General features: G+C 39.3%; 1 protein-coding gene across 4 annotated transcripts in view; it reads left to right on the plus strand.

Annotated features, from left to right (window-relative positions):
• Positions 1-547: 547 nt before the first annotated feature.
• Positions 548-24,808, plus strand: part of LOC122657996 (histone acetyltransferase HAC1-like) — a 47,873-nt gene continuing 23,612 nt past the window's right edge. The window contains exons 1-13 of one of the 4 annotated variants that reach the window (XM_043852832.1): positions 548-1,000; positions 1,461-1,569; positions 16,544-16,847; positions 16,927-17,421; positions 17,513-18,036; positions 18,148-19,392; positions 21,330-21,626; positions 21,790-22,068; positions 23,071-23,199; positions 23,401-23,601; positions 23,726-23,868; positions 24,009-24,321; positions 24,603-24,742. In XM_043852832.1, coding sequence (XP_043708767.1) covers positions 807-1,000; positions 1,461-1,569; positions 16,544-16,847; positions 16,927-17,421; positions 17,513-18,036; positions 18,148-19,392; positions 21,330-21,626; positions 21,790-22,068; positions 23,071-23,199; positions 23,401-23,601; positions 23,726-23,868; positions 24,009-24,321; positions 24,603-24,742 — 4,373 coding nt within the window. In that variant the 5' untranslated portion in view covers positions 548-806. Of the gene's footprint in view, positions 1,001-1,460; positions 1,570-16,543; positions 16,848-16,926; positions 17,422-17,512; positions 19,393-21,329; positions 21,627-21,789; positions 22,069-23,070; positions 23,200-23,400; positions 23,602-23,725; positions 23,869-24,008; positions 24,322-24,602; positions 24,743-24,808 lie in introns of all 4 variants that reach the window. The other 3 variants (XM_043852829.1, XM_043852830.1, XM_043852831.1) reach the window with 3 other exon arrangements.

Consider the following 24,808-nt stretch of genomic DNA (forward strand, 5'->3'; position numbering starts at 1 on the left):
GGGGAATCTTGTCTTCTCCAAAGTGTGGGTTAATCTTAGGATAATGTTTCCTTTATTTTTAATATTGTTGGGTTAGGCTTTATTGAGTTGTAAATTTGTAATAGCATTATGAAGTCTTTAAAGCAGATGTCGGAAGGGGTAGATGTTCAGTTTTTTGAGTAAGTTGGGACTCCTCCAAAGCACCTGCGTACGTTGGGGGGGGGATTTCCTTTTCAGTTAACTATTTTTTCTTATTATTTTATTCAGTTAGAACCCTGTCTGTTCAGCCAACTGATTGGAAGCTTAGAGTCCTATTTTGTTTCAGCTTTATAGGATTAAGTTCCTCAGTTGCTTGACCCAAATTTAACGGCTCTGTCTCGTATTCTGAGTTTTTGTAACTCTCTCTCTCCTTCTCTCATGTTGGTTATGACTGTGACTGTGCTGTCCATGACTTTTTTTCTGGGTAGATGAGTCTCCATGAAATTGTATGCTTCTAATGGTTTGATAATGCATTGACCTTTTCTGGTAAAAAGGCTAAAATATTGACTTCAATTTTCTGTATGCTTCCAGCACAGTTCGACTCCTGATTAGTTACAAATTCTTTGAGTTGGAGGCACCCCAGATTCATCAGTTAATGCGGACATCATTGAAGGGCTGTCGGTGATCTAAAATGAGGCCTTTAGCTTCATTGATTTGGTTTCAGCCCTTTTGTTTTATCTCCATTTTGGTGGCTTTACAAGTCTTGGTTGGTGTTCGAGTTCCAAGTGGTCGAATTGTGAAATTCTAAGTGTTGGGAGTACTTGGTATTTAAAGCGTGCGCAGAAAAGATGCATGTGCAGGCACATATGTCGGGACAGATTTCAGGGCAGGTACCAAATCAAGCTGGTTCCCAGATGTCTGGTCTACCTCAGCCAAATGGAAATTCTCTACCTTCACAGACACAAAGCTTAGGTAGTTTTCGTAGTACATGCAATATGGATCCTGAGTTTGCCATGGTGCGCAAATATATGCGGGAGAGAATGTAAGTTTTAAATTCTTTTTCATTCCCCTGTGGTGTCCAAATCAGTTGGAGATGAGGATCTTATTTTGTCACATGAGTCTTGTTATTGCATTTAAATATTTCCTATGTGACTGCGAATTTATTGATATTGGTACAATGCATTAAAAAAATGAGAGTGGACACAGAATGCGGGTGTCAAAATTTGTTTGACTATTTTACATTGCTGAATTCTGTGTTTTTTCTGAAAATTTGGCAGTTCCATGTCTAGCTCCTCAACCCTATTCCTATTACTTCTTGTCCTCTAATTTTGTTTTATCCTGTAAGACCTCTATTATGAATTTATCGTGATATATAATCTTATTTAATACTTTTTATTTATCTGAGCTTTTACTACTATAAGCATTTTTGTTTCCCTAGTAACTTTTGTTTGTATGCTTTACTAATCACCCTTTTTCATTTCTTCCATTCCTCCCTCATGCAGCTATCATCTTTTCCAGCAGCGACAACCGACATCTCATGAAATGCAGTCAAGGATACCGGATATTGTAAAACGCTTGGAAGAATGTCTGTTTAAGACTGCCACCTCAAAGGTTTGATTTGAATCATTGGTTTAGGCTGATCTAAGCTGTGTGGCCTACTGCTTTAGCTTATTTTATTTTACTTTTCTTGGTTCTTTAGTTGCTTTTCTATTCTCACTACTCGGTAAGTAATGCTGCAACCTGCATGAATCCTATTCTGTCAACACACTCCATTGATTTGGAAGCCATATATGCTATTAAATTATTGACAACTAGATCTTTCCCAGTACTCAACTAATGTAGTTCTAGATTGGTAGGAAACCAACTAGAAGCCAATAACCAGGATCTGCCATGAACAGGGTAGTTCGAATAGGTCAAAATAGGTGTTTTTGGTTAAATTAGGGTTAGGGTTTAATGAGACCTAGGGTTTGATGGTAGGGTTATGCTAAGTTGATGTAAGGGAGTCTTTCAGTGAAGGTCTTGTTAAGTTTTAACAGGTCTAGGCCTAATTAGAATCAGCAGCAAGGTTAGGGTTTCGGGTTTTGTAAAAGAGGAAAAGATGGATTTTTAGGGTTTATGATGGTCAGATGAGGGAGCAACTTGAATCGAGTTTTACCTAGTATGAGAGGAGAATTCAATCAAAGTTTGGTGTGATTTGGCTGGCTGGGTTGGTCTGGGCCGAATTTAGGTATTGAGAAAATTGAAAATAAAAGGGGGAATCTTAGGGTTTGGGCTGTGAGAGGATTAGAAGAAGAATTGTAGGGGATGGGATGATTCAAACTCATTGTTGTTGCAGAAATCCTTGGCAGCTGCTTGTTTCATTGTAGACCTTGAATAAAATCAAAACTTGAATTGAACTTGAAAGTAGGGCTTCAAAAGAACAAAGGGAGGATTGGAAGAAGAATTCTAGGGGATGGGATGATTCAAACTCATTGTTGTTGCAGAAATCCTTGGCAGCTGCTTGTTTCATTGTAGACCTTGAATAAAATCAAAACTTGAATTGAACTTGAAAGTAAGGCTTCAAAAGAACAAAGGGAGCTTGAACGAACCACCCGGGCTTCACACTGCAAGGTGTCGATTGAATCAAACACTAATCCCACCAGCCTTGATCAAACACAAGACAAAAATCTTCAATGGTGAAGAAGAGCAGCAAAAAGCTTTTCATTAATATCAAAATTTGTGTTCAATACTTGTCCCCCTTACAACCTTATATAAAAGACTAAAAAATAGACTCCTACTTTAAAAAGGAAAGGCCTAACCCAATCCTTAACCTATTAGGTAACTTAAACTTACTAGGAAACTGAAATAGACTAAAAAACAAAGCCTTGACCCAGCCCCACTAAACACTTACAAGAAAACTACTAAAAGCACTTAAATTGAACCATTGGTTGAACTGGTTCAATTTATGAACAAAAACTTCAAAATAAACCTAAGTATGGAACTAAAATAGCTAATCCCGTATGCAACCTAATTACCCATATTTTAGGCCCATAAAAGTGCCCTATTACATCGAAAATCCACGGGATCAAAGGCCCAACATGTATATAATCCAATCCTAGACTTATTCCTAAGCAAAGAAGCCCAATTTGGTGATAAATCTGCATCAACCGAAGTAACTTTTTGGCCTTCTAATGTAGAGCTAAGTCACAAGTGACTTGACCCCAGAATAGGATCTTAGATACAACCAGTTCAGTCACAAATATCACTCTCAGCAACAGTATATGTAACAGCTGCCATCAGTAAGTAAACAATAGGGTAGCCACACCTAACAACCCTTAACAATACTTAGCAAAGGTTTAAAAAAACCACAGCCACAGAAGGAACTAAACAGCAGCCTAACAAGGCCTATTGCATGGAGGGCATTAACTGGGGTTAAAACCCTGAAATTTGAACATAAACAGAATACCAACAATTAACCAGTTGATGGGCCTCAAACTCCCATTGAGTTTAGGTCCTATTGAGGTGATCAAGTCCACCAAATCTCAGGTTCAACTGCTGGCCTGATGTGGTATTATCAACATAAAACCAAAGTAGAAACAAGAGGACAGAATTAGTAACAAAATCAAGTATTATGCGTCTCTGTCCCAAAAAAAAAAAAAAGTATTATGCGTCAGACCATTTGATGTCCTTGTGTTGAATTATGTAACCCGATAAGGGTATTTTGGGTATTTTATTTATTTATTTATTTTTTGGGCTTTTTCCCCATAGCTAGTATAGTCGGCTATGTGGGGGTGTTCTTGTAATTCTGCCTCTCTTTGAAAGATTATAAATAAAGATGCTTGGAGATCACATTGATCATTCAAGCCATTCATAAATTTCTGTTTTGTTAACATGGCATCAGAGCCAAATTTTACTCTGATCTAAGTTTTCAAAACCCACTACCCTCCCATCGTTTTTTCCCTTCTCTTTCTTTCCCTCGATCTCTTCTCTCCTTTTCTTCTTGGTTCTCATCCTTCCCCTTAGGGCAGCACTAATGAGGTGATCATATGATCTAGTTGCTGCCCTCACACCTACCTCTTTTTTTTCCATGACCTAATCCATGCTTCTACTCGATAGGTGCTGCCCCCTTCCATGTGATCTTGGAGTTCTCAATTTTTTTTGCAGATCAAACCTCTACTACTTTTTTCGGTTGATCTTCCCTTGTTGGAGCTTCATTTGCAACCATAACCAGCACCTATCCACCTCTCCAGTTTTTGAAGACCCCTAACCCCAATCGATCTCCACTTTCAGGGTTTTTCAAAACCCTGACATACTTCGATTTTTGGGTTAGGGCTGCTTGCTGTTGCTCTTTTTTTCAGAGGAGTTTACTACCATCAAGGAGGCCACTCGACCTAGATTTCAGCCTCAGGAGTACTATCGATTCCATTTTTTTCTTCTTGGCTGCCTGCATCTTTCATTACTACTTAGAGTGTTTAGTTGGCTGCAAGCATGAGGCTCCGATTCTTCGTCTGCTACTTCTGGGATTTATGGACAGACCCGGACAGATTTTCTTCCCCTTGCTGCTCCTATTAAGCTCGATGGCGCTAATTATCTCATTTGGTCTGAGTCTACATATTTGACCATTGCTGGTCGTGGGTTTACTGGCCATATTCTTGGGACTAACCCCATGCTGGCTGAACCTGGTTCTCTATCATAGTTGTCATGGCGTCCTGGCGTTGGGGAAGCATGCATATCGACCTACGCCATGACGTCTTGTCTCTCTTTCCCTCTTCGATTTCATTTTCTTTTGCCATTGATGTTCTCTCTGTTGGGCGGGGACTGCAACCCTCAATAGAATTGTTTTGAACCCTTTGAGAGAGAGTCGATTGGGCTTGAGTTTTGGTGCATTGAATCACCACCCTAGGGCGATCCTTACCTGAGAGGTTCGCACCCAAAAGCTTTCCTTGCCCTGAGATTCAAACCTTTGAAGATTTCTTGCAACTAAGAAGTCGCCCGATCTGATTCCAGGGATTAAATACTCCTTGTTTAGTTGATTTCTGTGATGAGTTCTTGCTGGAATTGATAGAACATGATGTGGCGATGCTTCGCTTGAAGATTTAGACTGGACCGAGAAGAGTTGAAGGAGTTGTCTCCTTCGTACTGCGCTGTTTTCCGTCCCAGGCTGAAGTCATAAGGTTGAAGACAACCATAATCTGATTGTGGGTTATTACAAACCCTTATTTTTATCTTTTTCCTAAAGTACTCTTCTCTTTTTTTATTTCCCTTTGTCCGTACTTTACACATCCCCCCAAGTGTACCCTTAGTCATTAAATCAAAACCCTTTTATGCCCTTTCTTAGATTCTGCTTAATTACAAGATTGCCATCCTTAAAACTTGAGAAACAATAGAGAAAAAATAAAACATGGCTTGAGTATACATCTATTAAAACATTAAAAATAGAGAAAATAAAAAATAAAACATGGTCGACATGATTGCCATGGCGGGTGACGTGTCGATATATTGATCAGACACCCCTCCACCGACTTGGATCGCCATGACACCGTGACAACTATGTTCTCTACAAGATAGGTGGATGTCTCATGATGCTATAGTGATGTCCTATTTGATCCACTCTATGCAACCAGACATATCCGGCAGCTGTTTGCTACTGGAAACAGCCCATCAAATCTGGAGTGCTGCCAAAGAGACTTATGGGCGGGTCAGGAATGATGCTCAAGTGTATGAGATTCGCAAGAAGGTTCATGACACTACTCAGAAGGAGCTGTCCGTCTCCACCTACTATGCTGCCCTCAAAAACTTATGGCAACAGTTGGACAATTACTCCGATTATCAGCCCTCTACTAATACTGCTGCCTATCGCAAACACGTCCACAAAATCCATGTCTATGACTTTTTGGCAGGTCTGAATGTGGAGTATGACCCTATTCAAGTACAGGTTCTTAGCCGGTCTCCCTTTCCTATACTAGAGCAGTCCTTTGCTTTGGTTCATACTGAGGAGACTCATCGGGCTGCTATGTTGCATTCCTCTACTGTTGATTGCTCTGCCTTACAAGCTACTTCCAGCCCTACTTCTATTACCATTATTGATGGTGGTACTGCTGCCTCCAAAGAGCCTGTCAACTGTGAACACTGCAACAAACCCTATCACACTAAGGCTCAATGCTGGATGTTACATGGGAAGCCTCCTGATTTTGAGGCAAAACGGGGCCATGTGAAGTCCAAACTCAAGGCCCATCTTACTGAATCTCCTGCTGTTATTGCTGCTGTCCCTTCTACCGACATTGGGCTTACTTAGGATGAACTCCTGGCTTTCCATCGCATGCTACAGTCCTCTTCCACTACACCTACTACGGCATCTGTACCTTTTGCCTCTTTTGGTTTTCACTTTACTTCAGGTATTCCAGTCGGTAGTCATTGTGCATCGGCTGTCTCCAATCCTTCGATTATGGATTCCGGTACTACTGACCACATGATTGGTTCCCCCAATGTGTTTCACCAATATTCTCTGTCTTCTAGAAAAGATAGTGTTTGGGTAGCTAATGGCTTCCTTTCTCCTATCACTGGAAAGGGGTCCATTCGCTGCTCTCCTACCCTTAAATTTTGTTTTGCATGTTCCCTCCTTTTCTACTAATCTTCTTTCAATTAGTGGTCTGACCAAAGGTTTGAACTGCAAAATAACTTTCTTTCCCTCTCATTGTGTCATATAGGATCTGGTGCCAGGGTACACAATTGGGGGTGGTAAAGAACATGGTGGTCTCTACTTACTCGACATGGGTCAGCCTCCTCTTCCATCAGCTTCTTCAGCTCATCAGTTACATTCAGCCACTTCTCCCGATCTCCATCTATGGCATTGCCGGCTTGGTCACCCTCCACTTAGAACTTTAGCTTTTTTATTTCTCCAATTGGTTAAAGATTGTGCAACGGATGAGGTTTTATGTGAGGCCTGTGTTTTGGTTAAATAGACTCATTCCAGTTATTCTCCATTAAATCAAAGAAGTGTTTCTCCCTTTGCTTTAGTTCATTTTGATGTTTGGGGCCCTGCCCGTCATGCTTCTATTTTTGGTTATAGATGGTTTGTCTCATTTATAGATTGTTATACTCGTACTACCTGGGTGTACATGATGCAACACATGAGTGAATTTTTTCACAGTTTTTGGCTATTTCATCGTATGGTTTAGACCCAATTCAATGCCACCTTAAAAATTCTGCGGAGTTATAATGGCAGGGAATACATGGAGGGTCAGTTCCAACATTATTTTAGCTGAAAATGGCATTCTTCATCAGACCAGCTGTGTCGATATTCCGGCCTAGAATGGAGTGGCTAAAAGGAAAAATCGACATCTCCTGGAAATGGCTTGGGCCATTATGTTTGCACGGCAGGTTCCCTTCTCAATATTGGAGTAATTCTATACTTACTGCTGCCTACCTGATGAACCGAATGCCTACCCGTGTGCTTAATGGCCGTGCCCCTATTGACATTCTCCAGGGTTCCTCTTCTTTTGTGGTTCCCCCAAAAATTTTTGGTTCTGTTTGTTATGCTCGCAACCATCATCCTTATGGCAAGCTCGATCCTCGAAGCATCCGGTGTATTTGTTTGGGGTACTCTGCCACTCAGAAAGGTTCAAGTGCTATCACCTGCCCACTCGGCGTACTCTGGTAACTATGGATATTATCTTCGATGAATCCTTAGCATATTATTCTCAACCACCTCTTCAGGGGGAGCATGATCCAGGTTTTAAAGAGGTGTCTACTATCCTTCTGACTCCTATTCAAGGGGAGCCTTCTTTAAAGCCTTCAACTTCAGTTCCTACCGTGATTCCTATTCAGGGGGAGCGTAGACATGTGAGTCAGATTCCTATTGATAAAGCTATATCCGGAAGCACAAAGAGCAAGTTAAGACCACCACCACCATACCACTTCTCCAATTGTCAGAACTTGATCTAGATCTAAACCTTGCTACATCATTTGGTAAGGATCCTTCTATTGATTTACCTATTGCTGTTCGTAAAGGCATTAGGTATTGTACCCAACATCCCATCTCCAATGTTGTTTCCTATGATGCTTTGTGTCCTTCCTATCGTGCATTTGTATCCTCTCTTTCCTTTGTTTCTATTCCTCAGAAATGGCATGAGGCGATTGCAGATCCAAAGTGGAAAGCATCCATGATGGAAGAGATGACGGCCTTATCCAAAAATGAAGCGTGGGAGCTAGTGGTTCTTCCTCCGAGCAAGAAACCAGTCGGTTGTAAATGGGTGTTTGTTGTCAAGCAAAAGCCGGATGGAATAGTGGACAGATATAAGGCTAGACTTGTGGCCAAGGGGTTTACTCAGACCTATGGGATCAACTATCAGGCATAGTACTAAAACTCGTTTCGTCTCGGTCGAGATTTCGAGTATCTCGGTTGAGTCGAAACGAAATGCAACATCGAATTGAAAAATGCAATATTTCGAATATTTCGGAAATTTCGGTCATCTCGTTTCGGAAATCTCGGTCATTTTGGCATTTTACACCCACAGAAAAAATACCATATTTCGACGAAATTTCGGTATCTCGGAAAATTTCGGTCAGACCGAAACACCAAAACGAAATGAGATTAGTACTATGCTATCAGGAGACGTTTGCCCCAGCTGCAAAGTTGAATATTGTTCGGGTTTTGCTATCATATGCTGTCAATCTAGGTTGAGATTTGCAGCAATTGGATGTAAAAAATGCATTCCTTCATGAAAAGCTGGAAGATGAGGTTTTTCTTGTGACAAGACTCATGGGAAGGTTTGCAGGCTGAAGCAGGCATTATATGGGCTGAAACAATATCCTTGGGCTTGGTTTGGCAGGTTCCATAAAACAATGATCTCTGTAGGATACAAACAGAGCAATGCTGATCACACCTTGTTCATTAAGCGAAATGGAGATAAGGTCACTCTTCTTATAGTATATGTCGATGACATAGTTGTGACTGGTAATGATGTAGATGGAGTTTCTCACCTGAAGACTTTCTTGGGACGAGAATTTGAAATAAAAGATCTAGGACAACTCAGGTATTTCCTTGGGATTGAAGTTGCCCGTTCTCCCAAAGGCATTTTTCTTTGCCAAAGGAAGTATGTTCTAGACCTACTCTCAGAGACTGGTTTGTTAGATTGTCACCCTTGTGACACTCCTTTGGAGGCTACTACTCGTCTACAAGAGAAGGATGGTGATCCAGTTGATAAGGGTCGATATCAGCGATTAGTGGAAAAATTGATTTATCTCTCCCATACTAGACCGGATATTACATTTGCAGTAAGCTTGGTCAATCTGTTCATGTATGATCTCTACTCCACTCATATGGTTGTTGTCCTTCGTATTATACCTCACTTGAAGTCAACTCCAGGAAAAGGGATTCTCCTGTCTCCGCATGATCCTGTCTCCGCATGATCATCTTCGTATTGAGGCTTACACCGATGCTGACTGGGGTGGTGATCCTGACAGGAAATCCACTTCAGGTTATTGTACATTTGTAGGAGGTAATCTTGTCACGTGGTATAGTAAAAAGCAAAATGTGGTGGCAAGATCCAGTGCTAAGCTGAGTTCCATGCTATGTCCCAGGACATATGTGAGCTATTGTGGCTTCAGAGTTTACTCCAAGATATTACTGGTTCTGTTCATCTTCCAATAATGTTGTATTGTGACAACAAAGCAGCAATCAGCATTGTTCACAATCCAATGCAGCATGACCGTACCAAGCATGTGGAGATTGACAGAAACTTCATTAAGGAGAAGTTAGAGAGTGGGCAGATTTGTATACCTTTTGTGAAGTCTGGTGATCAACTTGCTGATGTCTTCACCAAAGGGCTAAGTGGAAAGATGTGATGCAAGCCCAGGAGGGTAAGCAAGCCAAGATCGAATCTAGAACAGAATAGGGGTAGGTGTTGGACAGCTTGGGTCAGATTTGGTTTAGTTCTGATCCTGTTGTGTTGGTGTTTGAATGATGAAGGTGGTAGTGGTGCAAATGGTGATGGATGATGAATGATGAATGTTGAAGATAGTAGGATAACTTTGGCAAGCTAGAGTCCCACTAGTTGCCCAGCCATAGGAGTCCCACCTAGACCCGTTGTAGGAATCTCACCTAAGCCCACTTGAGTCACACAAGAAAATATTCAGATTGTTTGCTGTAAAAATTCATTGGGTGCCAGCCCATGGTTTGCATTATATAGGAGTGGGGGAGGCTTTAAAAGCCTTGAGTTCATCAATTAGCATTAAAGTAGACTCTTAGGCTATGTTTGGTAAATGTCTGAACAAAGAACACCCATTCTTGACTAGAAATGTTCTTTAGCATTTTTGGTCTGGAACGGCGTTCTGTGATAAAAAATGACCGTTTGGTAACGGTCTTAAGAACATGTTCAGAACAAAAATGGTGTTTGTAAAACCTGTTCTTCCAAATTTGACTTTAATTACAATAATGCCATTTCCTTCTAAATTATACCAAAAAATACTTGTAAAATCATTTTCTCTGTTACCAACCTTAGCATAAAATTAAAATATCTCATTAACACCAACAAAATAATTATAGAAATATGTTAAAACTTCAAAGATGCCATTAAAAATTGGGTTCTTGTGTGGATTAGTGCCATAACTGACTATGCTATGAACATTTGAATAAAAAAGGGCCTTGGTGGATTCGAAACACCATCCCCTTGGAACATGAGCATTGCTCATGTTCCAAGTGCTCTACCAATTTGAGCTAAAGACCCATCAAGTAGTATTCAATCAGTAGAGACAAAAGGGTATTTCAGCTGCTAAGATGATCCAGGGAAAGAAGCACTCAACAGATGAATTTGGCTTTAGGTTCTAAGCACACAACAGATCAAAGAAGCACACAACAGTAGTCGATCTTAACTGGGACTTAACCAAATCAAACATTAACCCTTGCATACGCCCATTTGCAACAGTAGCACTGTATTGGAATCTAATAATGGAAAAAGTAGGTTCTAAGCACACAACAGATCAAAGAAGCATACAACAGTAGTCGATCTGAACTGGGACTTAACCAAATCAAACATGAACCCTTGCATACGCCCATTCGCAACAGTAGCACTGTATTGGAATCTAATCATGGAAAAAGTACTGATCATACTCAGACTGAACTGAAGATGTAATGGTTGCTAGCTTGGTCTGTGACTCTCTAATAGTGTACTCTGTAGCTCAATCTATTAATTTTCTGAAACTGTACTTTATCCTCTATACTTCATATCATGAGTTATTTGTCTGTAGTGCATCAATTTACTGAGCTTAAGAAGAAAGCAGAAAGAGCTTGTATATGATTCACCCTTAAATGTGAATGGATTTATGGCTAAATTCCTGAGGGAGTAAATCAAATTGGCAAATCTAAGACTAATAGGAAATTTTCTGTAGCTCACAAACTAGTGGTTATAATGGGCTGAAACTCAAGTCGTTGCCCTTTTGGTCCAACAGACTAAACCCCAAAGTATGCTGAAAAACCAATAAGAGTGGGGTGCAATTGGCTACTCTATCCCAAACCCAAAGCCAGATTCCATGCTTTGATGCTAGAGATCTCCACCACTTGCCAACTGCACGCCTCAGGTCTCAGACCTTTGAAACTAAAAGGTTAATGGGTAATTAAGGCGATATTGATAAGGTAAAACAGTTGAAAGGTAAGGGTGAAAAGAAGGGATTGGGATTAGCACCTTCTATTCAGGGGGTTGGGGGGGAAAATAAATCAGCAAAGAGGTCCCTCATGTTTGAGGTGGCTATCCATGATTGTGCTCACGTAACCTTATATATGACCCAAACTAGGACAATAATTACAATTTAACGACACAAAGATAATAAAAAAAATAATACATGATTGACTAGATTGAAATCCTAACACACAAATATTAAACCCCAAAATGCCAAAGGTGTCATTCTAACAAGATTTAGTAGAAAACAAATAACCACAAACAGAGAGGATTCTTTTTCCACCCAATCAAGACATACTAATTACCTACAATGGTCTTACCAAAAAAAAAAAAAGTACCTACAATGTAACATGTTAACCATTACAAAGCAGTTCTCAATGGGTTGGTTCCACATCGAAAATTTCTCACTAGGGCTTCAAAAGAATCAGTTCCTCTGTGCAATTTCCTACCATACTAGCAATGCTCTGTAGCTCAATGTATCTCTAACTTAAATGTCAAAACCCAGAAGACTTAATTATCCTAACAGTTGGATCCTGTTCATGCACTCCATATTGCATCAAAGTATCAGTTCCAGTACTGCAATTTCCCATGGTACTAAATCTCGTTTCGTTTCGGTGTTTCGGCTTGACCGAAATTTCCGAGATACCGAAATTTCGTCGAAATCTCAGTCGAAATATGGTATTTTTCTGTGGGTGTAAAATGCCAAAAATGTCCGAGATTTCTGAAATTTTCGAAACGAGATGACCGAAATTACCGAGATTTTCGAAATTTCACCGAAATTTCCGAAATATTGCATTTTTTCATATCGGACTTGCGTTTCATTTCGGACAGGTCGAGATACTTGAAATATTCGATATCTCGACCGAAATTTCGCGAGTTTTAGTACTATGCAATTTCCTACCATTGGAAAGGAGAATTTCAACATTATCTCACATATGATTATTTGGGGAGACATGAAAAACATAATCATCTCCGATCTATCTACTGGTTTTCCCTTTCATATGAATCTCTATTTCAGTGTCCAAGAGAATAGCAGATCACGAGAATAGGGTGGTCACAAACCCACATTAATCCATATAATGCCACATTAATTTTCTATACCCATCGGCCATCAGTGCTATTTAACAATGAATTAAACACTACAGATGCATTAAAAAATTCAAAGCAACCCTCACTTTCCATACCGAAAAGTTCACCCCTTTGATCTACTAACTTAGATTTCTTCCAAATCCTTCTCCTATCTCTCCTAAATCAAAACATTGTTGGTGGAAAAAGCAAGAAGAAATAAATAAGCTAAAACACAAGCACACCTGAACTAGATTCGATAGCTTCGAATTCAACCCGTAATCACCCAAATATCTGAACTCTGAACATAGACAAATCCTTCTCCTATCTCTCCTAAATCAAAACATTGCCTGTGGCAAAAGCAAGAAGAAATAAATAAGCTAAAACACAAGCACACCTGAACTAGATTCAATAGCTTCGAATTCAACCCGTAATCACCCAAATATCTGAACTCTGAACATAGACAAAGACGATCAGAGCTTATTAGAGTAAAATCGAAATAAAACCTAAGAAATTCAGATGAAAACATGAAGGAAACAAAAATTCAAGAAATAAAATCCGAACGTATAGACACTTCACCTCCCTCAAATTCTGCGTCAGATTTTTTTTAATCTCTTACATGCAAATCAGCCCTATTCGACTATTTCGTATGCAACGAGACGATGAAAAGAACCTGCAATCAAACAAAATGTTAGAAAAGGGGATTAATAATTCTAGGGCTTCAATAGATTCTCTAACGGAAAATAATTGTAGATGGCTGACGATATCAAGAGAGAAGATAGAAGATGAAGAAGGTAGTCGGAAGAAGATGAACCCTAAGAAGAAGATAGAAGACAATAACGATAAACCTTGATTCGCAGGTCTGAAGAAGAAGAAGACGACGATGTGGGATGACGAAGAAGAAAATAGAATATGAGGTTCCTACCTGAAACCCAATCTCGAACAACCAGTCTTCTCACGGGCTCTCCTCGAAAAATCACGGGTTCTCCTTGATTTTTCACCTTCAAGTCGTTTTCGTTCTTTACAGACCGTCTCTGAGACGGTCTGTAAAGAACGTTCTTTGAGTGATGATTCCCTCTGGTCCGTTCTAAAAGACCAGAAAAACGAACCGTCAAGCCAAATGTAAATTCATGTTTTTTTGTTCTCAAAGAACGGAAAAACTGTTCTGAATGCCGTTCAAACATTTACCAAACGTAGCCTTAGAATTCCAAAGCCCCTTTGGAATTCCCCATACATAGATACCAAATTCTAGACATGGAAAACTACCCCCAAGACCTAGAAATTAAAACCAATAAAACATTAAAGACATAATTCATGAATCTAGGAATATGAAAAGATTAACACTAGACTACTCTAGACTAATACTTAGAAAAATTAAAAGACTTAACTAACAGCCTAGGAATAGGAAAAGACTTGTAAATATGCCTAAGAAAGATGAAAATAAGCTACTACTAAGACTAAGCCCGTATGCCTTCCTTGTACCCACATTTGAGGCCCATTAAATTGGCACATTACAAAGAAAACACATGGAATCAAAGGCCCAATGTATGCATAACCCCACCAAAGACTCGTTTCCAATAAAATAAGCCCATTATGTGACTTCTCTGCATCAAGATGTTCATCCTAGTTTAGTCAAGTTGGGCATGTACAATATCTATGCACCAACTTGAGGGGGAGTGTTGAGTTATGTAACCTAATAAGGGTATTTTTATGTCTTTTTCCCCATAGGTAGTATAGTCTGCTATGTGGGGGTGTTCTTGTAATTCTGCCCCTCTTTGAAAGATTATAAATAAAGATGCTTGGAGATCACATTGATCATTCAAGCCATTCATATATTTCTGTTTTGTTAACACCTTGAAATCTCCAGCAAAGGGAAGGTCTGAGATGTTGCTTGGTCCTTCAAAACATGGGCAGCAACTGATGGCTAAACAGGGAGATCGATGGTCTTTTAATGTTTCAGCAGAAAACCTTCAGAAACCAGAATCACTAGGAGGAATATTGTTCTCTTCAGTCAGCATTGCAGCAGTACAACTAGGGATGTAAATGGATCGAATTTGATCGGATAGTGGCATTATCATATTCATATCCGATCATATTCGGACACATTTGGATAATATCCTATTGGTTTTCGGACAGATTCGGATAATTTCTGGATTGTGATTTTTTTAATACAGATTCTCCTAAAAGGATATGACACGGATCGAATACGAATTTTCGACTATCAGTTGACATCTTTACCGTTTTTATGATGAGGGTTAGGGTTGAGACTTGAGAGTTCAGCAACTACTGTTTCTTCAACTCTTCTTAGTCTTTGATTTTCTTATGTTTTTTACTTTTGGTTTTATCTTGTATTTATTTTAATAGATATGTGATTCCATGTATCACATTGCATAAAATAATATATATAAACCAATAGCAAATCTAGAAAAAGAATCACATTATCTTAACTTATAAATTTATAAAAATAAGATAACAAAATCCAATAAGGTAACTTAAAAGGATAGACGAACACAAAGATATATTTTAGATATTTTATTACCGTCGGATTGCTAAACGAATCGGATAATAATCGGTCGGATAGGGGGATAATCATATTCGTATCCGATTAGATTCGGACGGATTCGGATTCTCCTAAACGGATACGAACGCGGATCGAATACTGATTTTCGAATATCCGTTTACATCCCTAAGTACAACAGACACTCTTCAGTTGAATCGATGGAATCTCTGTAGCAGCTTGTAGATCTCGGTTTGTCTCAGATGTGCAGATAACAGATTCAGAACATGTAAACCAGAGAGTGTATCGGTTGGAATAAGAAGGGGAAGAAGAAGATAGATAATCTCTCTCATACTAGGGCATCTCATAGGCCTCTCATCTCACCGCATCTCATAGGTTTCTCTTGCACAAAGCAAAATTTCTTTAATTCATTAAATCGTGTCAGAGGGCAAGTAGGTCCATCACATTATTTTGTTGAAACTTTCTAAAAATAAAAAATTACAGCAAAGGAAGAAACTAGTAGCTTGTTCCCCAAGCAATTACATAAAACGGAAAGTCTACCTTCTAAAAACTGAAAATAAAAACTAGTAAGGCTTTATAGAATCCAGCCTTCTAAACAAATATGGATACTAACATAGAAAGAAAGAAAAATAGAATCTACTTGTAGCTATAGACTTAATAACTAAGAAACTAAATAGCAGTTTCTAATAGAATATTCCACCAACATCCAGTAGCTAATCTTCTCACCAGCTGTTCATATGGGGCCCACACCCCTGTTCTCGTGAACTGTAATTTGTGTATTGTTCACGTGAAGAGTAACTCATGAACAGTAAATTTTCCTGAATTCAATTGTGTCTTTTCCCTCTTCGCGCTTCGATCTACATCACCTTCCCTTGTGGCTTGTATTTTTAACACAGTTCAATTCTTTGTCCTTTCCCTCTTCATGCTTTGATCTACATCACCTTCCCTTGTGGCTTTTAACACATCCAGTTTTTACTATTTTTATCCTTTAAACCTATATATTTGTTGGTCTTTGCTGCACATGGCTAGATAATCTTAGGTGCCTTCCCTCCCTTCTTGTTTCTAGTCCTAGTTCCTTGAATGCATTCATTTATGGTCCTATCTTTTTTTTTTGGGGAGAGAGGGGGGGGGGTGTTGGTGGTGATGGGGGAGTAGAGTTATAGCTAGGATATTTCTTTCCCTTATTTTTAGTTGCATACACAAGTTTACTGATGTATGCAGACTGTTTGAATTCGTGGTTTATTGTCTTCACTTTCTTATTGGTCATTGTGACCATTGATTTTGAATTTACATATATCTGTTTTTCTATGCTAAGTTTCTTGATTTATATGCTTCTTTGTATCACTAGGAGGAATATATGAACATGGATACATTAGAGCATCGCTTACAAGCTTTGCTCAGACGCTCATCTGCCGGTAGCCACAACCACTATCTTATTTCATCTTCCTCATCCATTGGTACAATGATACCAACCCCTGGCATGCCAAGTAGTGGAAGCTCAAATGCAACTGTTAATTCGATGGAGAATTCCATAATTGCTCCCAATGCTTGTAATTCAGTAGCACCAAACACTGTAAACACAGGAAGCTTGTTGACCACTGCCAATGGGTCTGTTGGTGGCATTCATGGCGGTAGCTTTATTCCATCTGATGGTAATTTTATCTCTGGTTTCATTAGCTAGTACCATTAAATTTGTTTTTTTGGGTCAAGTAACAGAAATTGCTACTGCAGGATCCCTATCTAATGGATATCAGCAATCACCTGCCAATATTTCAATTTGCTCTGGTGGAAATAATATGATGTCATCAATGGGTGTGCAAAGAATTGCAAGCCAAATGATTCCTACACCTGGATTGATTAATACCCAGTCCTCCATGAATTCTGAATCCTCTAATAATGGTATTGGGTTTTCCAGTATTGAATCAACAATGATGTCACAGCCCCTGCAGCAGAAGCAATACATTGGTGGTCAAAACAGCCGTATATTGCACAGCCTTGGATCACAAATAGGCATTAATATGAGGTCTGGCTTGCCGCAGAAACCTTCGTCCTATGGGTTTTCAAATGGAGCTCCAAATGGCGGGTTAGGTTTGATGGGTAACAATATGCAACTGCTGAATGGGCCTGCAGCATCTGAGGGTTTTCCTGTTGCCTCTCCATATGGTAGTTCACCGAAGCCTTTAAATCAGCACTTCGATCCACAACGTCAGCAACAATTGATGCATAGTATCTTTCTCTGTGTGTGTGTGTGTGTGTGTGTGTTAGGACTTCTATTTACTCAAGAACCTGATAGGATGTTTTTCTTTCTGTTCAACAGCTTTGTCCCATCAAATGATTCAATCTGGAGGTGATGTCTATACCATGAATGCTGCTGATCTATCTGGGTCAGGAAACTTATATGGCCCTGGAACGTCTGTTGGACCTACTATTAATAACCAGAGTCCAAACCCAGCGAGCTTGCAGGCTCAATCAAAACCCAGTTCTTTAAATGCCTCTCAAGTTAATTTGGAGGCATTACAACAGACTTCACATGAAAAACCCCTAGATGTTGATCAATCATCAAAGATGAATTTCCAATCTCACCAATCAGGTATAGAGAATTTTTTACGGTCCCATCAACAGATGCAGAAGTTTCAGCAACAGCCTCATCAGCTTCAACAACAACCATTTTTTCAACATCGACAAAAGCAACAATTTCAGCAGCAGCAGCAGCAGCATCAACAGCAGCAACTTTCGATGAGAAATGATGGTATCAGACAGTCTCAGTTGGCATCAAATATACGTGGTCAAGTATCCTCGGAGCATGGAACAGAATCCCATAATGAAATCCTGCATGCGCAGGTTCATGAACAATTCCAGCTTTCTGAGTTACGGAATCAATTTCAGCAGAATAATGCTACTGATGACCGTATAACATGTGCTCAGTTGCTTTCTCATCCATCTAGCCAACAGGATTTCTGCTCATCAATTTCTCAGGATTCTCCTCAAATGCAACAATTATTACATCCAAATCAGCAGGTGGTGGAGTCCCAAAACCATTTTAGTTGCATCCCTTCTGGAGCACAAACAGAAGCTTTACTTCAGGGCCAGTGGCATCCTCAATCACAGGGAAAGTCTCGTGTAAAAGATTTTTCTTCACATGACCAGAATGTCCAGGAGGAATTCCATCAACGAATAAGAGGACAAGATGAAGCTCAACGACCTCATCTATCCTCAGAAGGATCTATCACTGGTCAAATCTCTGCTTCAAAAAATACTATGGTGCGCCCTACTTTAAGTGATGCATCCTGTAGGCCTGGAAATGCAACAGAACGGCGATGGAGGAATCAGCAGAGATGGTTGCTGTTCTTGGATCATGCCCGTGCATGTTCAGCTCCAGAAGGAAAGTGCCCAGAAGTTAATTGTGTAACTGTACAAAAGTTGTGCAGGCATATAGTGAGTTGCAATGTTGATAATTGTTCATATCCTCGCTGCCAACCCTCCAAGGCATTGCTTCTACATTTCAGAAGTTGCCGTGGGCCAGAGTGTCCTGTTTGTGTTCCTGTGAAGAATATTTTACGATTGAATCGTCAGGCTCACACTCGTCTCTCATCTGTCAGTGGTTTACCTAATCAGATCAATGGGTCTTGGAAATCCTTTGATACTGGAGACACTGCTAAACTGGCTTCAAAAACTATTCTTTCAACTGCTGAAACTTCAGAAGACCTACAATCCTCAGTGAAACGCATAAAGTTGGAGCATCACTCGCCGATTCTTATGCCCAAGGGTGAAAGTTCACTATTTTTGGTGTCTGCGATGAGTCTACCTCTTGCGCCCCAAAATGCTCTGACCCAAGTATGCCAACAGGTTGACATGTCTATGCCTGTTAAATCTGAGGTTACAGAAGTGAAGACGGAACCATTTGTAAATTCTGGTCAAAGAAGTCCTAATTTCAGTGAAATTAAGAAGGATGGTTTAGATGACAGCTACAATGAGAGACCTGATGAGTTTGCTGACCTTGCTAATCAAGAAAGCATGGAAGTTGAGAAAGAGATTGAGCAGGCTAAGCAGGAAAGAAAGCAGGAGACGTTACCTTCCGAACAAGCTGCTGGAACCAAATCAGGAAAGCCAAAAATAAAGGGTGTATCATTGACTGAACTTTTCACTCCGGAGCAAATTCGGGAGCATATTATTGGTCTCAGGCAATGGGTTGGCCAGGTTAGCATTTGAAACCTCACACAATGTGTTCCTTTCCCCGTGTCCAATTGTTCTCATTTTAGCAGGTGTATTGTCAACCATTTAATGATCGTCTTCATGGACATCTTTGTTCTACATTTTGAGTTTCTGTGAAGAAGTGTTCCAAATTGGAATTAAATGGGAGGCTGGACCACTATTTTGATGTGTAATCTTCCCAGCGGTTTCCCTTTGTTACTCGGAGTTGAAGTTTATTTCACCCTCACTTTTTCTCTATTGCTGAGCCATATTTTCCAAAGATGCCTTCGAAGGTTTTTTTGTTTTTTTTTTTGGAAATGCACAACTATTAGTTCAATCTGAGGATCAAGGGATTCAATCTGATCCAGGTTCGAACAGCTGATCCACTGTGCGAGAATCTGATCTTGCTAGTGGATTTGATTGCCCATGCAAACCTTGAAACACTTTATTCAAACTCATAGTTTGATGTCATGATATCTTTTAGCATGTTGAATTTAATGAGGAACTGCAATTTGTTATGGGTAAGATGTCTGTTAGTTGATGGTATCAACAGATTGACCTTGAGTTATTTGCTGCACCATCAGCTTCTGTATTTTATTGATCACGCGTGTCTAATGCTACTGGTGACCTATCCTTACCATAATCTCTTGTTTAATCCAAAATAGTCCTTGCATCAGTTTTATTCTTTATCCAAGAGACTTGTGCTGCAACGTCCCCCACCAGTGAACTTCCCCAAGGTTTTAAATTCTCGCAAAATTTTCAGAAATTTAAGGTTTTGTTTGGCTTTGATGTAACTTGAACAGAACCTCAGTGGAATTAAAAATTTCAAATTAATCGAAATTTGAAGAAGGGAGAACAGGGGAAATAGGAAATGAAGGAAAAAACTGAAGGGTAGAGGAGTAGTAGTCATGAAATAGGAAAGGAGAAAGACGATATTACATAGTTTTAGTTTAAGCTTCCACCCACTGGTTTGCCCACCCAAAATGCCTCAAGATTTTTTTTTTCAGAGACAAGCACTTTCAATGGAAATATGGAAAGCATTTGAGTTCCAAACCAGGTCACTGCCTAGCTCAAAACTGAGGTCTGAAACTATGCTCCTTTCTTGTTGCTCCCTTCTCCAACACTTACATTTGCAGAGAAAAATGTGGATGTTTATGAGATGCTTTTGGTACCTCTCCCCCCACCTGGCCTATTACAGCATACTGACTCATCCATAGCAAGGTTCGAAATGGTGTTTCAGTCTGACCGAAATTTCAAAGATACCAAGTCGAAATTTCGGCGAAATATGGTATTTTTTCAGTGGGTGTAAAATGCCAAAATGACCGAGATTTCCGAAATTTCTGAAACAAGATGGCCAAAATTTCACCGAAATCCAGAAATTTCGAAATATTGTATTTTTTCCATTCAATGTTGCATTTCGTTTCGACTCGACAGAGATACTCGAAATTCTCGAAATCTCGACTGAGACGAAATGAGTTTTTGTACTATGGTCCATAGTTGTCATGGCGTTGCCTAGACATCCAGACGCCCGTTGCTGGAAGGGCTTCTTTGTCGCCTAGGTGTGCCTTGTTGGTGTTGCCTTGCTATTTTCCCTCCTCCAATGATCGCCTAGAAGCCGTGACAACTATCACACCTCGTTAGGTGCAAGAAACATTACTCATGTCAAGAAAAGTACAGGCCAATATTGAAGATTGTCTTAATGCTGTTATCACCTTGATAAACATTGATATCCATTATTTTTCGAAAATACAAGGGCAATGAGAATATTATTTTTTACTGCCTCAGTTATTTCACTCCATAATATATTACAAGACCAATATTTAAGATTCACATTAAAATGTTGACAGCATGTTGATGTTACCTTCTTGTGGAAATTGCTGGTTAATTTTTTCTCCTGTTGTATTCACCCGCTTGGATGATCTTATTTTTATCTGCTTTTACAGAGTAAAGCAAAGGCTGAAAAAAACCAGGCAATGGAGCGTTCAATGAGTGACAATTCTTGTCAGCTGTGTGCAGTGGAGAAACTTACGTTTGAACCTCCTCCTATATATTGCACACCATGTGGTGCACGCATCAAGCGGAATGCCATGTATTATACCATGGGAACTGGTGACACACGACATTACTTTTGTATTCCTTGCTACAATGAACCTCGTGGAGACATCATTGAGGTTGATGGGACTACTATTCCAAAGGCAAGGCTGGAGAAGAAAAGAAATGATGAAGAAACTGAAGAGTGGGTGAGTTCCACACCCTTGTTCTTTGTTTCTTCTCTTTACTTTGTTTTTCTTTTTCTTTTCCTTCTATTTGGAGTGGGGGTTGGGGGTTGGTATTTACTTGCACTGTGATGGACTGATGGTGCAAAGAAATGCTCTGACGTGTTCCTCGGGTGTTTTCTTGTAGTGGGTTCAATGTGATAAGTGTGAGGCTTGGCAACATCAAATATGTGCTCTTTTCAATGGTCGAAGAAATGATGGGGGGCAAGCTGAATACACTTGTCCTAATTGCTACATAAAAGAGATTGAAAGGGGAGAGCGTAAGCCCTTACCACAGAGTGCTGTTCTTGGTGCAAAGGATTTACCCAGAACAATCCTCAGTGACCAAATAGAGCAGCGACTTTTTAGGCGACTGAAGCAGGAGAGACAAGAGAGGGCAAGGCTTCTGGGGAAGAGTTACGATGAGGTGATCTTTATCTGATTTGGAAACTGGCAATTACATAATTTGTCTTTTTTTGTTGGATCTAAAATAAGCCATCTATCCATTTTCGGTATGTAAAATTTAAGTCTCTTTAAATACTTTTATCTGCTCAAATATGATCAGATTGATGACTTTCCAAAATATTTATCCATAGTGTATGTGTTTCTAAGACTTGTAGTTTTAGAAGCGGCCTATTTATGTAGAATGGGCCTCTTCAACAGATTCTTCTTGTATGCATGGCAGGCTGCAGTATTATGCTAAGATGTTATTTTAGATATTAGCTCCCTCCCTCCCTTCCTCTTCATATTATTGTGTATTTATCTCGTAGTTAAGTTCGGATTTTCTGGGTTTTGCATGCTGTTGCTAAACCAAGTAATTTCTTGTCCTTTACATTTATGATATTCTCATTGAAAGTTGTCAAGGCGTAGCCTAGGCGCCGCTATGCATCCAAGCTCTTCATTGGGTCCAAGGTGACAACATGCCTGTTTGATGCAAGCGAGTTTACATTGATTTATATTTATTACACTTATATTATGTCCTATGCTTTGTTTATTATATGTTGGTCTTCTCACATTAGGTTAATTACTAGCACAATTATATCATATTGCATTGATGTGGATTCTGTTACATATAATAAGCTATATAAAATTGTCATTGCCATATTAAATATATTTCATACCTAGTTGCCTATGTGCCCCTCCAACACCTTGAGTCGTCGCCTAGCCGCCTTGAAAATTATGTGCTCGTTTGGTACTACTTTATTTTCTATTTTTTACCTACTTTATATTAGATTGCACTTTTGTTGCTTGTTCGTTCTTATTTTCAACTTTTGTTTCTTGTTCATTTATATTCTTTAAGAAATGTTTGTATGACATAGATATGCACTCTTAATTTTAAGGGTTCCTTTATATTTGCTTGCAGATAATGAATTCCAAAGTTACCTTTTTTGTCAGTGCATCTAATCTAATTATTAGTTGACATTACCAGGTTCCTGGGGCAGAAGCACTTGTAATTAGAGTGGTATCATCTGTGGACAAAAAGTTGGAAGTAAAGCAACGGTTTTTGGAGATTTTTCAAGAAGAGAATTACCCATTGGAATTTCCATATAAATCAAAGGTGTGCATGACCTGCAGTTGAAATATTTTATATTGGAATGTATTTTGTTTTCTTATATTACCAATGACATTTTATGCCGGCTGAAAGTAATGGCCATTTATTTTTTCTTCCATAATCCCTCTGTATCTTATTTTGTTAGTTCCAATTACCTTTTCCACCTTCTGAATACTCAAATATATAGCTCACAAATGCTTCTTCCAGGTAGTTCTGTTATTTCAGAAGATTGAAGGTGTAGAAGTTTGCCTCTTTGGCATGTATGTTCAAGAATTTGGTGCAGAATGCCAGTTCCCAAATCAGCGGCGAGTGTATTTGTCGTATCTGGATTCTGTCAAATACTTCAGACCTGAAGTTAAAACAGTTACAGGAGAGGCTCTTCGTACATTTGTTTACCACGAAATTCTTGTATGTTTTGTATTCCTAATTCCCTTTCTACTGAAAAATCTTGCAAAATATTGATCTGTTTGGGTTTCTTTGATAGTTATCCCTTTTAAGTTCCGATGAAGACTTTGTTGTTCCTCCATTTCAGATAGGATACCTTGAATATTGCAAGAAACGGGGTTTCACCAGTTGCTATATATGGGCTTGCCCACCATTGAAGGGTGAAGATTATATTTTATACTGTCATCCTGAAATTCAGAAGACACCAAAATCCGATAAACTCAGGGAATGGTGAGCCTTGTATATTACAAATCATTTTTATTCTTATTGGTTTTGCTGAACTTTTTTTTGTCAAAAAAACTTGGGACAAGGCTGAGTTGTTGTTTGCTGATATTTTTTTCTTCTACTGATGCCCAATAATCTTTCCTCAGGTATTTATCAATGTTAAGAAAAGCAGCGAAGGAAAATATAGTGGCCGAGCTGACTAATTTATATGATCATTTTTTTGTATCTACTGGTGAATGTAAAGCTAAGGTAACTGCAGCTAGACTGCCATATTTTGATGGTGATTACTGGCCTGGTGCTGCGGAGGATATTATTAACCAGCTGCGTCAGGAAGAAGATGGAAGAAAGCAACAAAAGAAAGGAAAAACCAAAAAGACTATAACAAAAAGGGCCTTGAAAGCTGCTGGGCACGCTGATCTTTCTGGCAATGCCTCAAAAGATGTTTTACTAATGCAGAAAGTAAACTTTTGTCTCCCATGTTCTCTTAAATTTGTCATTTTCTGATGTCATCTTCATGTTTTCTTATTTGCATTTGAGTTTGTCGTACGACTTATTTAGAAAGTCAAAAATACCTAGTTGTGCTGTGTTGTTAAGAGTTCTACTTTAGACTTAGTAGGGGTAATATAAATTTAGCTTTGCTAGCTGGTCATTGTTAGTTTTGACATTTTCAAATGCCATTTTTGTTTTCCAAGTATAACTCTCCTATTATTTTATGATTGTTTAATGATTTGCATCTGCAGCTTGGTGAAACTATCTGTCCAATGAAGGAAGATTTTATCATGGTTCACTTGCAGCATGCCTGCACTCACTGTTGTATTCTTATGGTGTCTGGAAATCGTTGGGTTTGTAATCAATGCAAACATTTTCAGCTTTGTGATAAGTAAGCATCCTCTACTCTCCCCTATCTATTTGTCTTCCAGCATTCCTTTGCAGCTTTTACAATTTT

Source organism: Telopea speciosissima, chromosome 4, assembly GCF_018873765.1.
Source record: "Telopea speciosissima isolate NSW1024214 ecotype Mountain lineage chromosome 4, Tspe_v1, whole genome shotgun sequence".
NCBI lineage: Eukaryota > Viridiplantae > Streptophyta > Magnoliopsida > Proteales > Proteaceae > Telopea > Telopea speciosissima.